At 40.5% G+C, this 15,686-nt stretch overlaps 1 protein-coding gene across 1 annotated transcript in view; it reads right to left on the bottom strand.

Moving 5' to 3' along the window:
- The window catches only part of LOC132394271 (contactin-associated protein-like 5), a 977,958-nt gene that overhangs the window by 335,116 nt on the left and 627,156 nt on the right, over positions 1–15,686 (bottom strand). Inside the window, exon 16 of the mRNA XM_059970196.1 lies at positions 10,418–10,642. Coding sequence (XP_059826179.1) covers positions 10,418–10,642 — 225 coding nt within the window. The remainder of the gene's footprint in view (positions 1–10,417; positions 10,643–15,686) is intronic.

Raw genomic sequence — 15,686 nt, 5'->3', positions numbered from 1 at the left:
AAATCCAACTCCTGGCCTTCACATGTGGCTTATTTTCTACTGACAGAGCAGAGGCAAAGGTGGGTTACTAGTGCCTTAATACCAGTCCCTTCATGCAGATGGGGCTCATCAGCCACAGTTGGCAGTGGCTGACTAGATACCCTGTACACCTGCTTGTTAATGCAAATAACTGATCAGCCTATCATGTGGCAGCAACTCAATGAATAAACGCATGCAGACATGGTAAAGAGGTTCAGTTGTTCAGACCAAACATCAGAGGGGTGATCTAAGTAACTTTGACTGTGGAATGACTGTTGGTGCCAGATGAGTGGTTTGAGTATCTTAGAAACTGCTGATCACTTGGCATTTTCATGCACAACAATCTCTAGAATTTGCAGAGTGAAAAACAAAAGCATCCAGTGTGACAGTTCTGTGAGCAAAAACACATTCTTAATTAGCGAGGTTGGGGGAAAATGGCCAGACTGGTGCATGCTGACAGGAAGGTGACAGTGACTCAAATAACCACACATGACACCAGTGATATGCAGAAGAGTGTCGCTGAATGCAAATTATGTCAAACCTTGAAGTGGATCAAGGCAGGCATGAACATACACTTCAGTGGCCACAGAAGTTACCTAATAAATGATTGTATGATTGAGTTCTATTTCAACCAGAGTGAAACTGCCTCCAGGTGAAGTCATAAACACATGAGATTTTGCATTTGCTGGAAATAAGGTGCAACACACTGAAAATGCTGGTGGAACACAGCAATTCGGGCAGCATCTCTGAAGGGGACATCTCGTCCAGCTGACATTTTGTGCTAAAATCGTCATGAGAATTGGGAATGAAAAGGGCAGAAACCAGAGTAAGAAGGTCCACTCTCCTCTCCTATTAGAGTTCTTATTCTTCTTCAATCCTTTACTTCTTCCATCTATCCCCTCTGCATTTTATTTCATGTCATCTCCCCTAGTCACAAACCTTCCCCTCATCTAGTTTCACCTATGACCTGCTATCTTGTATTCCTTGCTCTTCCCCTCACTTTCTTACTCTGGCCTCTGCCTCCTTCCTTTCCCATCCTGACAAAGAGCTTTAGTCCAAAACATTGACTGCTTATTCACTTCCACCATGCTGCCGACTTGCCAGCTTCCTCCAGTATTATGCGTGTGGTGCTCCAGGTGAACTTCTTGGCATGTTGACATGGCTGACTATACAACAGCAACAAGTATGCCTCACTATTTGTATAGTACTTATTTCCATCCTTACCAACAAAACAGGAACCACGCTTTGAGTGGCGTAGTTAGTAACACTGCCTCACAGCTCCAGCCATCCAAATTACATTCAAGATTTAAGATCCAAAGCTGTTTAAGGTCATTTCCAGTACACAAGTGTAAAAGAGAACAAAGTAATTGTTACTCTGGATCCAATGCAGAACAAAATACACAGTAAGATAAAGAACACAATAATAATTTTAAAAAAAGTAAATAGATAAGCTAGTTTAGATACATAGACTGATTGTACATCCATAAAGTGATGCTAGGCATAGGAGTCTCAGTACGTAAGGTGCCTGACAGGAAATGATAAAGTAGTGGTGGTTGGGGATGTGGAGGGGTGCATTAGAGGGTGTAAGTTTTGATCAGCCTTACTACTTAGGGAAAGTAACTGTTTTTGAGTCGAGCGTGGATGCTACATAGCCTCCTCCCTGATGGAAATGGGACAAACATTCTTTAACTTACCTTGTTAGAGGATTGTACAATATAGAAAAAAGCCCATTGATACTAGTCAGTCATAATGATCATCATGCCTATCTATTAATCCCACTTGCCTGGATATCTCAACACTTTGCTCATTCACGTACCTGCCCAGATGCCTATTAAATGTCATTACTGTTCCTGCATCCAACACTTCCTTTAGCAGCTCATTCTTTGTGTGAGTAAAAATATCCCCAAGAAGCCCTTTACTCTTCTTCCCTCTTATGTGATGCCTGCTAGTTTTAGACCACTTCTGCATGGGAAACAGCAGGCCAGTGAGCCTGTCGTCAGTTATGGGAAAGTTATTGGAAGGTATTCTGAGGGATCGGATATACAGGTATTTGGATAGACATGGACTGATTAAGACATGTGGTAGATCATGTTTAACCAATCTTACAGAGTTTTTCAAGGAAGTTACCAGGGAAGTTGATGAAAGTAAGGCAGTGGATGTTGTCTACGTGGACTTTAGCAAAGCACTTGACAGAGTCCCGCATGGGAGGTTGGTTGAGAAGTTTCAGTCACTTGGCATTCAAGATGATGTAATAAAGTGGAAGACATTGGTTTTGTGGGAGAAGCCAGAGACTGGTAGTAGAAGGTTACCTCTCTGACTGAAGGCCTGTGACTAGTGTTGTGCCACAAGGACCAGTGCTGGGTCCATTGTTGTTTGTCATCTTTATCAATGGTAAGGGCTGGAAAATGGGTTGAAAAATGGCAGATGGAATTTAAGGCAGACAAGTGTGAGGCATTGCACTTCAGCAGGACCTACCTGAGTAAGTCTTACCCAGTGAACGGTGGGTCACAGAGGGATATGGTAGAACAAAGGGATCCGGGAATAACAGCTCAATGATTCGTTAAAGTTGTGTCACAGGTAGAGAGGACGTGAAGAAAGCTTTTGGCACATTGCCCTTCATAAGTCAAAATACTCAGAATGTTGAAGTTGTACAAGAGATTGGTTGGGCCTAATCTGGAATACTGTGTGCTGTTTTGGTCACCTACCTACAGGAAAGTTGTAAATGAGGTTGAAAGTGTGCAGAGAATATTTAAAAGGATGTTGTCAAGACTGGAAGACCCAAGTTACAGGGAAAGGGAAAGGTTGAATAGGTTAGGACTTTATTCCCTGGAGCTTTCTTTTTGTATGACTTGTATAATTTAATAATATAATTTCTTACTGTAATTTATAGATTTTTACTTATTGCTATGTATTGCAATGCACTGCTGCCAGAATACAATAAAGTTAGGATTGAGGCAGGAAATACGTTCCAGATGTTGGGAGAGTCCAGTACCAGAGGGCATGGATTGAGAATAAGAGGTCAGTTATTTAAAACAGAGTTGAGGAAAAACTTCTTCTCCCAGAGAGTTGTGGAGGTGTGGAATGCACTGCCTTGGAAGACGGTGGAGGCCAATTCTTTGGATGCTTTCAAGAAGGAGCTAGATAGATATCTGATGGATAGGGGAATCAAGGGATATGGGGACAAGGCAGGGACTGGGTATTGATAGTGAATGATCAGCCATGATCTCAGAATGGTGGTGCAGACTCGAGGGGCTGAATGGTCTACTTCTGCACCTATTGTCTATTGTCTATTATATGCCAGTGATATTAGACCTGATTCTGATTGATGTAGTGAAGATTTCTACCCCTACTAACTCTTTGGGAAATGAATTCCAAACCACTTTTCTCAACCATTTTGGGAGAGGCAAACTGCAAATCAAAGTAAAGAAAAAAGAAAGCAAGTTGCTGGAGGAACTTAGCAGGTCATACAGCTTCTGAATTTTCAAACGTTCCTTTGCATCTATAGATGCTGCTTGACCTGCTGAGTTCCTCCAGCAGTATTTTTTTAAATTTCTGATCTACATTCCAGCATTTGTAATCTCTTGTGTCTCCAAATCAAAATGATATTCTGATGTGTATCAGCTTCTATCCAATTATCCAAGACAGCTGAGACTTGAAAATGTATTAAGCCAAAGACAGATATTGGTGATAGCAGCAGGGAAGCTGGAGTCACCTCAGGTAGGCCAACATCGAAAGAATGCTAAAACTATCTCAAACGAATGTCAAACGTATTGACCTGGTTTAGTTAGCTGCAGACAAGTCTGAAATCCAGGTCTGCCAAAGGTTTTGCAGATAGTTTCCACCAGAAATATAAAGAAGGGAGGACCCTTGCTTCACAGAGAATCACTGAAGATTAGAACTAAAAGTCTTGAAAAGAGCAACAGATGTTGCTTGAAACATTCCTAGGAGGCCTTGAAGAAAACATTTCTCAGTTAAAAGCAAAGAAACAAATCATCAGGATGGAAATACTATGTTGGTAAAACTGTGGCAATATACAGGAGCATTAAAGATGAAAACTGATGTGTGAAGATCATTATTTTACAGAATCACAGAAAGTTACAGTGAGGAAGGTTGGCCATGTGAAATGCCAGCATTAGACAAAAACTATCCAGGCTCTTCGTTAGTCCTGCATTTTCTTTTTCTTATAAGTGTTTATCAGGCTTGTTTTTTGAACATCTTCAGGCTCTGCTTCTACCCAGGTATTCCAGATTATAACTGCTCATTGCATTAAAAAGATATTTTCCCATCAGTCTAGTCTTTTTGTAAACAATTCAAAATCTCCTGATTCATGACTCTCATAGAATCTAATTGTTCATACACCTCCAAGGTATCCCCTTGAACTTACTGGTCCAAGAAAAACAACTCCAGTTTTTGCAGCCTATCCACAATAACTAGCTCCTGGAATTATTTTGGAATTCCACTTCTTCAGCACCAAGGCCTTCCAATGGTCGAGGCTGACCATGGATATAGTGTCGTAGCTGTCTAGGTGATGTGTAAACCAGAATGCAAACCAAGGCAGTAAGATATGGAGAGCAAACTGCTGGCCTCCCTGGCCACACAGCTGATGAATGCAAAGGAACAGTAGAAACTACAGTGTGGCACTAACAGTGTTGCAAGAGTTGTCAGTCGGCATTGAACTCAATGTAGGACTGCTTAGGGACTCCAGCTTGGGACTTTTTCTTGGGTTTTACGCCAAAAGCCTTACCCACAACTGGGTATAGATGCAAGGAGGTGGAGGTTCAAGATCAGAGTTTTCATTATCCTAGATGAGCTACCAACTATGACTAACAAGCCTCATATCTATGAAGCATTAACTAAATACTTTCAAAATTCTGATTTCGAATTAAATTAAATTGATTATCAAAGTACAAATATGTTGCAATTTACTATCTTGCTTCATTTCCTTGTGGGCATTCACAGCAAATATAAATAAACAAAATAGAATCAATGCAAAATGGGCACCACAGTAGCGTAGTGGTTAGCACAATGCTATTACTGCTCAGGGCATTTCGGAATTTGGAGTTCAATTCCAGTGGTGTTCCATAAGGAGTCTGTGTGTGTCCTCCTCGTGTAATACTTGGCTTTTCCTAGGTGCTCTGATTTCCTCCCACAGTCTAAAGACATCTGGTGTATGGGGCCAGTTAATTGGTCATTGTAAATTCTCCCATGGTTACGTTAGGGTTAATCGAAGTTGAGGGGTTGCTGAGTGACATGTTTGCAGGGCTTACTCTGCTAAAAAATTAAAAAGAACTACACACAAAGCCAGACAAACAACCAGTATGCAAAAGCAACAAATTGCGCAAATCAAAAAGAAAAAGAAGAACTTAATTATAAGTAATAAATATTGAGAACCTGAGTTGTAGAGTCCTTAAAAATGAGTCCCTTGATTGTGGAATCAGTTCAGCATATCCATTCTGGAACTGTTCTGAACTTGGTATGAGACCTAAAGCTCCTGTATCTCCTTCCTGGTGGCAGCAGTGAGAAGAGACCATGGTCTGAATGGTGGGGGTCCTCGATGATGGATGCTGCTTTCCTGCAAAAGCACTCCGTGTAGATATACTCAATAGTGGGGAGTTTACTTGCGATAAACTGGGCTTTATCTACTAACTGTATATGCCCTTCTGTTCAAGGGCATTGCTGTTTCCATACCAGGCCATGATGCAGTCAATATACTCTTCACCATGCATCTACAGAAATCCGTCATCACGACTTCCTTGGTCTTATGCTCCATGCTTCTATTTAAAATATCCTTTTTCAGCAAAGATATAATACTTTCAATACAGGCAATACTATGACTTTGAACTTCACACGCCCTCCTCCCCAACATTTTGTCCCTTCTTCTGTGGAACATCATGGCTCAGTGATTTCCATCCTTACTTTCCTCAACATGTAAGGATATGTCCTGTCATGATAGGACGAGTTCCCCTTTCCTCGACTTTAACATCCAGCAAGTAGTACAACTACGTCTTCCAATACCACGACTCAACTGTATCTTCTTCCCTGGTAAAGTCTGATGCATTCACTTACTATCTAAGCTCCTTCCTCTGCCTCTATCAGCAACTGTACTTTTCGGTTCAAAACTGGTCCCACCTTTCCTATTTCAATCTATTTCAGACACTAAGATCATTTGCATTAGACAAAGGAGCAGAACTGTGCCATTTGGTTCATTGTGGCTGTTTTAACCCATTCTACCCCTAACCTTCATTAAGGACCCCATCACCCCGGACTCATTGCTATAAGGAAGAAGGAGGTATAGAAGCCTGAAGACATACACTCGGTGTTTCAGGACCAGCTTTTCCTCTTCACCATCAGAATGTACAATGAAACCCATGAAAACTACTTCAGATATTTTCGCTTTCTTTTAACAGGACTTAATTTAATTTTATATATACCTCCTGTTATACTTGTAACACCTTGGGAAAGGTATCACTACCAATGTAATGCTCTTTCTGTAGAAGTAGTGTTTGGGTTATGGTTAGAGATAATGGGTGCTTTCGAATGTGCACCATCCAATGACTGGAGGGTGTTTTTGTGCCATGTGCCTGACACTAGGGTGACCTGGGTTTTTTGTTTGGCGGGAGATGAAGAGGGAAGACATCAGAGGGAAGAGATCATAGGGCTCAATCTGGAGTGGAGTCCGATGAAGGCCAGACAGATCGAAGGAGGATCAGTGAAAAGGGAAATTGTGAGCTCCATGTTGTACACATTATACTGTTTCATTAAAATGGGCCCTTTTCTTTTTTCTGCTTTTTCTTCACTAACCCCTTAGTCAAATTAAGAATTATAAAGCTAAATCATTTAATTGTATGTGGCATACTGTCTGATATTCCATGATACTGATTTGTAACAGGGTAACAAATCACGCAGCATCCACACAAATGGGGGTTTCAGGCTGGACTTGCATCTCAATCTCACCTATTTGGTAGGGCCAGAGACTGTCTTCCCTGGAGTTACACAGCCAACAGAACCTGGGGGTTACTTTATTGCTCCTGACAATGAATTTCATAATATATGCCAGTGATATCAAACTGCATTCTGAATCTGATAACCTTCGATGCCCTTACTAATTAAGAACCTATCAATCTTTGCTTTAAATATACTCAATGACTTGGCCTCCACAGCCATCTATGTGATGGTTTTTCAGAGATTCACCACTATCTGGCTAACAAAATTCCTCCACATATCTGTTCTAAAGTGATACTCTTCTATTCTGAGGATGTGCCATCTATTTCTAGACTTCCCCACTATAGGAAACATCTGCACCATTACCATTATATCTAGGCCTTTCAAAATATGATACATTTCAATGAGATCACCCCTCATTCTTCTAAACCCCAGCAAGTACAGGCCCACAGCATTCAAATGTTCCTCATTCATGAAACCTTTCATTCCCAGGATCATTTATTAGCTCATCCTTTATTAGATAAAAGGCCCAAAAGTTCTCAAAATATTCCATATGGTCAGAACAATGCCTTATAAAGCCACAGTGTGGATAAGCCAGAGTCATTATAAAGCCTTTAACATATATACTCAACTTCTAGATTAATATTTATGTTACATGTTTACCAGGACGCAAAATATTTCCCTGGACCCACTATATCAAAGATGGGAAAAGCTATGACTTGAACTTTCCACAGACAATTTCACCTGTCGTACTTGCTGATCACCTACTCAGTCTGAGTAGCTGCCCAGTAACAGATTCATCAGAGCTAATCGGCTGGGCCTTTTCAACCATAATTTGGAAATGCCTAACAATTCTGCTTTTTTGGATATTCAGGACTACTGTGCTGGCACAGAGACTTGAACTTCCCACAAAGTTAAGGAAACTAATGCACAGATGACATTGTGGTGTAATACTAATTTAATTAAGGGAATATTGATAGAATTAAAACAGTTATAATAAAACAATGAATTCCATTTTTTTCACATTGAACACAGTGTATCTTCACATTTTCAACCTATTGATAGCTTTCATAGTAAGGATGCAGTCAATGACTGTAGAAAGCCAGATCAGGTGAATGAAGAAATGTTGACAGATTGTGTCGAGAGTGGTGATCGGTGTGATAAAATGAGGTGAGCAAATAGGTGGTGGTGATGCTGGCGGGGGAAACTTAATTTTGCATACTGGACCATATCTGATTAATTACAAGAATTTTCTAAGTGTGCATGTAGCTGATTGTGTGATGAATCGATTGGGCTTCCTATGCATGCATGGAAGGCTTCACTTTTTCCACAGTCTTTCGAGTGCACTTGTTCTGTCTCAACCTCAACACTGAAAGTTGCCCATCATGTACAGTGACTAAAATGACTGAGTAAGAACATTTAACCCTTTGCTCCATTGTCTTTCTTGCTTTGTAACACACAGCCCTCAGTAAAATTAACCTTTGAAAACATGCGGATTATCTTCTCTGCATAGCTGGAAGGGGAGCTAGAATAGCTGGAATGGGGATTTGCTGAGATGTCTGGCTGCAATGACTGCCTTAACCATAGTTCAAATGGTAGCAAGTCTTGTCTGTGATCCAGATACTAAATTTCACCTCGAGGAATTATCAGATATTTCATTACAGAAGGGGTGCTGCACACTCTGTGGTCATTGATGATACACCAATAAGTAGAAGAGTAAAATTGTGAGGATAATAAAAGCCTGAAAAAGCACATAGATAGGTTAAGCAAATGGGTAAGACAATGGGACAGTGTACCATCATGATGTGGAGAAGTTGTGTTTCTAGAGAACTGTACAGCAATTTTAATAACATGAACCGTCTTTTCCATCTTTGAATTCCATGTTGTAAGTGGAGATGCTTTCCCTACTGCGAGATTTCCTTTTGACAGTAATGGCCCCCTTGGATGCAGGGTTTATAGGCAAGGAAATTCTGATAGTATTGTGGGCAGAAGAAAAAGGGTTGATTGATTAATTAAAAATGGATGTTACATTACTTGATACATTATTTGATACAATTATTAACAGAAGATATTGCCTTGACAGGTCCCACTGTGAATTGGCAGCTTCTAATTCAAGTACACATTCAAAGTTAATCGTCATTCAACCATCCATGAATACATCCAAACAGAACAGTGTTGCGCTGGGCAATGGTGCAAAACACAGTACCAACACTCACACGTAGCACAAGGCACATATAACACATATAAATTGGTAAGTACATGTAAGACAGTAACATACAGTCACACAAAATGTAGTCCCTGAGTTCATGAACGTTGCAGAAGTCTACACTCAAACAGTTTGTCCTTCAGCCTTTTCAGCTTCCCAAAACCCTTCTCTCTGTCAATGGTAACTTCACACACCTCATGACGCCTGTCAACGGGAACACCTAGCAAAATGCTACCACAGTGAAGACACTAGAGACTTTGTACATCTCCCATCAGGTCTGTTAAGCTTTTTCAAATAAATACCAACGTGCATTTTTATTCTGTATCTCAAATTTTTTGCCATACAGCTGTAAATTCTGTAAGGGGAAATTTCCATTGTCTAGACCAGTGGTCCCCAACCAACTAAGCATGTGCTACTGCGCCGCAAGGAAATGGTATGATTTGGCAGTATGAAGCGATGGGTCAGCCGCACTGCACTCATATTGCTTCATACCGCCAAATTATATCATTTCCTAGAGGCCCGGTAGTATATGCTTTGCAGCCCGGTGGTTGGGGACCACTGGTCTAGATTGTCGTAACACAAAGGTACACAGTAGATTATAATGGGGCAATGGGTAGGGATAGTAAATGAAGTTAGTCACTCTGGTAGGAAAAATTAAAAAGTACAATATTGTAAGGACATGTTCGGCACAGCATTGTGGGCCAAAGGGCCTGTAATGTGCTGTATGTTTTCTACTTAATATTACTTGCCAGAGAAACAGGTAGTAGGCAGTAACATTAAGTAATGAGGAAATTAAACAGATTGTTAACCTTCTCTGGAAGAAACATAGGTTAAGAGAAAGGGAGGAAATCTATCCACAAACACATTGGACCTGGAGTGATATAATATTAGTCTCCTTATATTAGCAGGAATATAATTCATTGGAGGGAATTCAGAAAAGGGTCACAGGGTAAATTTGTGGGATGAGAAGTTCCATTATGAGAAAGGTTGCATACTTTGGGCATAATCTGTGTGTTTTAAAACAATGAGAATGGATCTTACGAAAATGTAAGATTCAGAATGGCTTCTCAGGATAGATGCTGCTGGGATGCTTCCCTTCATATATTTTTTTATCATTAAAGACTGACACGGGGAGGAATTTTTTCCTTTGGAATCTTTGGAAGCATATACAGAGAATGTAAATCATTAATTACATTATTTTTATTACCACCATATTCTAAGTAATGTAAAGGGAGTGTTCAACAAACTTACCATTTTTGGAGAGAGTCACAGCCAAATATTCCTCATTAAGACAGCTGACATAAAGAAGCATACATGGGGTGTGTGTAGTTCGAAAACTGAATGCAATATTTTCTCTGAGAAAAGTGTGTTCTGAGGATGCAGCAGGTAAAAGATCACTTAAATTCTTGACCAAGGTGAAAGGTTCCTGTAATGTGTATACCAGTGATGTTTCAGGTTCAAAGATGGCAGAAATCTCTGAGAGAAAAAAACAAAACACACATACAAAAATTAATAATGTAATTAATTAAATAATTTTATAATAAAATAAAATGTAAGATTTTATAATTTTAAATAAAATTACTTTATTTGACAGCAAATTATATGCAAATATGAAAGAAAATCCACCAATTTTTTTCCAACTATAATATATATTTACAGCGGCATGCAAACGTTTGGGCACCCTGGTCAAAATTTGTTACTGTGAATAGTTAAGAGAGTAGAAGGTGAACTGATCTCCAAAAGTCATAAAGTTAAAGATGAAACATTCTTTTCAACATTTTAAGCAAGATTAGTGTATTATTTTTTGTTTTGTACAATTTTAGAGTGGAAAGAAAGGAAAGGAGCACCAGGCAGAAGTTTGGGTACCCCAAGAGATTTGTGCTCTCAGATAACTTTTACCAAGGTCTCAGACTGTAATTAGCTTGTTAGGGCTATGGCTTGTTGACAGTCATCGTTAGGAAAGGCCAGGTGATGCAAATTTCAAAGCTTTATAAATACCCTGACTCCTCAAAGCTTGTCCCAACAATCAGCAGCCATGGGCTCCTCTAAGCAGCTGCCTAGCACTCTGAAAATTAAAATAAATGATGCCCACAAAGCAGGAGAAGGCTATAAGAAGATAGCGAAGTGTTTTCAGGTAGCCATTTCCTCAGTTCGTAATGTAATTAAGAAATGGCTGTTAACAGGAATGGCGGAGGTCAAGTTGAGGTCTGGAAGACCAAGAAAATATTCCAAAAGAACTGCTAGTAAGGATTGCTAGAAAAGTAACTCAAAACCCCTGTACGACTGCAAAAGACCTTCAGGAAGATTTAGCAGACTCTGAAGTGGTGGTGCACTGTTCTACTGTGCAGCGACACCTGCACAAAGAAAACCTTCCCTACATCCCCACCACAAAATTCAGCATCAGAAGTTTGCAAAAGAACATCTAAGCAAGCCTGAGGAAATCTGCAGATGCTGGAAATTCAAGCAACACACACAAAATGCTTGTGGAACGCAGCAGGCCAGGCAGCATCTATAGGAAGAAGTGCTGTCAACGTTTCAGGCCGAGACAAAAGGTCAGTCCTGACGAAGGGTCTCAGACCGAAACATCGACTGTACTTCTTCTTATAGATGCTGTCTGGCCTGCTGTGTTCCACCAGCATTTTGTGTGTGTTGCTTGAATTTCCAGCACCTGCAGATTTCCTCGTGTTTATTGTTTGCTCAATAGCTTTGAGCACTGTTCCAATGTGTTGTACAAGAAAATTGAGGTTATTTGACGTTATTAGATATCTTTCTAATAGTTCTTCACCCAGCATTTCCTCATGATTCTATACACACACATGTATACACAGACGATTCTCTTAAAAAGAAGTATTTGGAATATCTGTTATATTAAAAAATGTTGAATTTGAAGTTCCTTTGGAGATCATTGGTGAGCAGAATGGGAAGTTATTTAATCAAAGGTAGTACAGCCACTAAATTAAGAATTAAATACAGTTACATGGCATGCAAAAGTTTGGGCACCCCGGGGTAAAAATTTCTGTTACTGTGAATAACTAAGTGAGTTAAAGATGACCTGATTTCTAAAAGGCATAATGTTAAAGACAACACATTTCGTTAATACTTTAAGCAAGATTACTTTTTTTTAATTTCCACCTTTTACAGTTTCAAAATAACAAAAAAGGAAAAGGGCCCAAAGCAAAAGTTTGGGCACCTTGTATGGTCAGAACTTAGTAACACCCCCTTTGGCAAGTATCACAGCTTGTAAATGCTTTCTGTATCCAGCTAAGAGTCTTCCAGTTCTTGTTTGGGGGATTTTTGCCCATTCTTCCTTGCAAAAAAGCTTCTAGTTCTGTGAGATTCTTGGGTCGTCTTGCATGTGCTGCTGTTTTGAGGTCTATCTATAGATTTTTGATGATGTTTAGGTCAGGGGACTGTGATGGGCCATGGCAAAACCTTCAACTTGCACTTCTTGAGATAGTCCATTGTGAAGTTTGAGGTGTGTTTAAGATTATTATCCTGTTGTAGAAGCCATCCTCTTTTCATCTTCAGCTTTTTTACAGAAGGTGGGATGTTTACTTCCAGAATTTGCTGGTATTTAATTGAATTCATTCTTCCCTCTACCAGTGAAATGTTCCCCATGCCACTGACTGTAACACAAGCCCTGAGCATAATTGATCCACCCCCATGCTTAACAGTTGGAGAGGTGTTTTTTCATGAAATTCTGCACCCTTTTTTCTCCAAACATACCTTTGCTCATTGCAGCCAAAAAGTTCTATTTTAACTTCATCAGTCCACAGGATTTGTTTCCAAAATGCATCAGGACTGACGAAGGGTCTCGGCCCAAAACGTCGACTGTACTTCTTCCTATAGATGCTGCCTAGCCTGCTGCCTTCCACCAGCTTTTTGTGTGTTGGTTGAGCAAACAATTCATATCATCTCAACCTCGATGATCATATTAGGTCATAGGACTACAGCACAGAAGCTTTGACCCATCTAGTCCATGCTACACTATTATCCTGTCTTGTTCCATTGACCTGCACCTGGACTGTAAGCACCCAAACCCCTCTCATTCATGCACTTATCCAAATATTTATTCATGTACTTCTCTTAAGTGTCTCAAATCCACAATTACCACTTTTGCTGGCAGATCATTCCACACTCTTGCCAATTTCTGAGTGATGTACCCCTTAAACATTTAACCTTTTACCCTTAACCCATGATCTCTGTTCTAGTCTCACCCAACTTCAGTAGAATTAAGTCTGGTTGCACTTATCCTATCAACCCCTCATAATTTTGCAAATCTCTCCCCATTGTCCTATGTTCCAGGGAATACAGTCCTAAACATTTCAAACGTTTCCAAGTCTCAGTAGCATCCTTGTAAACTTTCTCTGCACACTTTCACTTGATATTAATTTTATTGATCTCTCTCGTGCAGGTAGTTGACCAGAACTGCACACAATACTGCATATCCTGAATCACCCTAGCTTAGATATATTTGTAATACCACATATATTTATTATTTGAGGAAGTAACAGGACAAAGGAGAGGCTGTGGATGTCATTTACTTCGAATTTCAGAAGGCATTTGATAAGGTGCCACACGAGTCTGATTAACAAGACAAAATCCTATGGCATTACAGGAAATATGCTGGCATGGATACAGGAATGGCTGACAGGCAGGAGGTAGCAAGTGGGAATAAAAGGGGCCTTTTCTGGTTGGCTGCCAGTGACTAGTGGTGTTCCTCGGGGGTTAGTATTGGGAATGCTAGTTTTTACATTGTTTGTCAATAAATAGTGGAATTAATGACTGTGGAGAAATTTTAACAAACTCAAGGTCCATACCTATGTGCAACTATAGAATTGCATGTCTGCTCAGATCAATGCATAGATCAGCACAAATCAGATACTGCCCCTTAGTTTACTGGTGTCAGTCACAAGACTGTGACTTGAGTGTTTTTTGTTGTTTGTATTCAGATGAACAATGATGTCTGGGGCAAAGTTCTTGTTTTATCACTATCGATTGTTTCTGTTGAAATTTGTTACCATACTACTTGCAAGTCCTGTATGTTATATACAGGAACTCTCTGGAACCAAAGGCAGAATCACAGCTCTCAGGAGGAACAACTCCCTATGTCATGTAAAACAAAGAGTCCCTTGGATACTTGGGTCTGAGGCTGTTGTGGAAATAAAATTTCCTTAACAATCTTGTGACGAAGATGGAATCCCACTGAAACCGGACAGAGAAATTGACCTCTCGGGAAGGATTTGAGTCCCCACCTGTGAGACTTCCCTGAAACAAGGAAGTCAAGACCAGGACCAGGGTGAGACATGAGAAAGGTTGTCCATAATCTGCCAAAGTCCAGTTCCTGAGTTCCCAAAAGAACAAGAAGGAAACTGGGAGGAGATTAGATCTAATAGCTAAAATATTTTATGAAATTTAACAGGACCTAGGTATTCATTTATGGTAATCAGCAGATTATGAAGTGGAATTAGTAATGAAACATAGAGCATGGAGTACTAATAATTAAACAAGAGTATATGTAAAATAGGTAACCAGGCCGGCCAGTAAACCTCTGGTCAAGCCAAGCTAATTGAGAAAGAATGAGGGACCCCCATATGAATGATATCTGGCTGATCACGAAGACTCCAATGAAGAGAGGCACCGAGAAGAAAATTGTAAAATACAAAAGAACAACGTGACTATTGGGTGATCCGCTAGTTCCCTCACCGGTAAGGTTTGGTTTGAAATGGGACAGCAGGTACTCTGCTGCATTTTCCAGTGACTTGTATGGTTGAAGTCAAGGAGTTGGAGACTCTTTCAATTTAATAGAAGTTAGATATTAGAAAGGAATAGGGATCCTAGTTGCAATTTTGATTAGATGATATGGTGCTTTGATAAATAGGAGGATAAACTTAAGATCAAAAAGGAGGAAAATAACAGCTGGATGACATACTAATGCTGTCCTGATGCCACCAACAGGCGGCCGATACCCACAGTGGGCAAAACGCAGTCCTATGAGGTGCCTGATGACAATTCAGGGGTCATTGAGGTGGCAGTGGGATTGCAACAAGGACCCCCGATTCAACAGGCCCGGGCTGCACTGGGACCTGCTGTTCCCCTGGATCAATGTGCTGTCCCCAAACCAGAGTCTTCCGGGGCTCAGGGGCAGAGACAGCGCCCCCAATCCTGAAAGGTCACAGCCCACCAGAAAGAAGGGAGAGGGTGTCAGATAGCACCACAAGTGGGAGGAACCTCTCCGTTGCCCTGAACAATGGTGGGGGACCCCAGCAGAGGTAAGCAGTATGGTTAGCGATGCTCCTGATCTGCTCAGAAAACCTGTGCTGTTCCATAATTGGCTCATACAGACCTGCAAAATAATTAACCTTTTGACCCATGATTAACGGGCACTTCACCGTATAATATAAGAAACCTCATGGGTAAGGGAATAGAAGCCTACTTCTCACATACTATTGAGACAGACCCTGAAGGGCAGCTAGCAGCCACCAGTGGGGTCAGGGTGGCCTTGGAGACATGGGTGCAC

This window comes from Hypanus sabinus, chromosome 5, assembly GCF_030144855.1.
Source record: "Hypanus sabinus isolate sHypSab1 chromosome 5, sHypSab1.hap1, whole genome shotgun sequence".
NCBI classification, from domain to species: Eukaryota; Metazoa; Chordata; class Chondrichthyes; order Myliobatiformes; family Dasyatidae; genus Hypanus; species Hypanus sabinus.
Note: the sequence above shows the minus strand (reverse complement) of the source record. Positions and strands in the feature narration are given on the sequence as shown.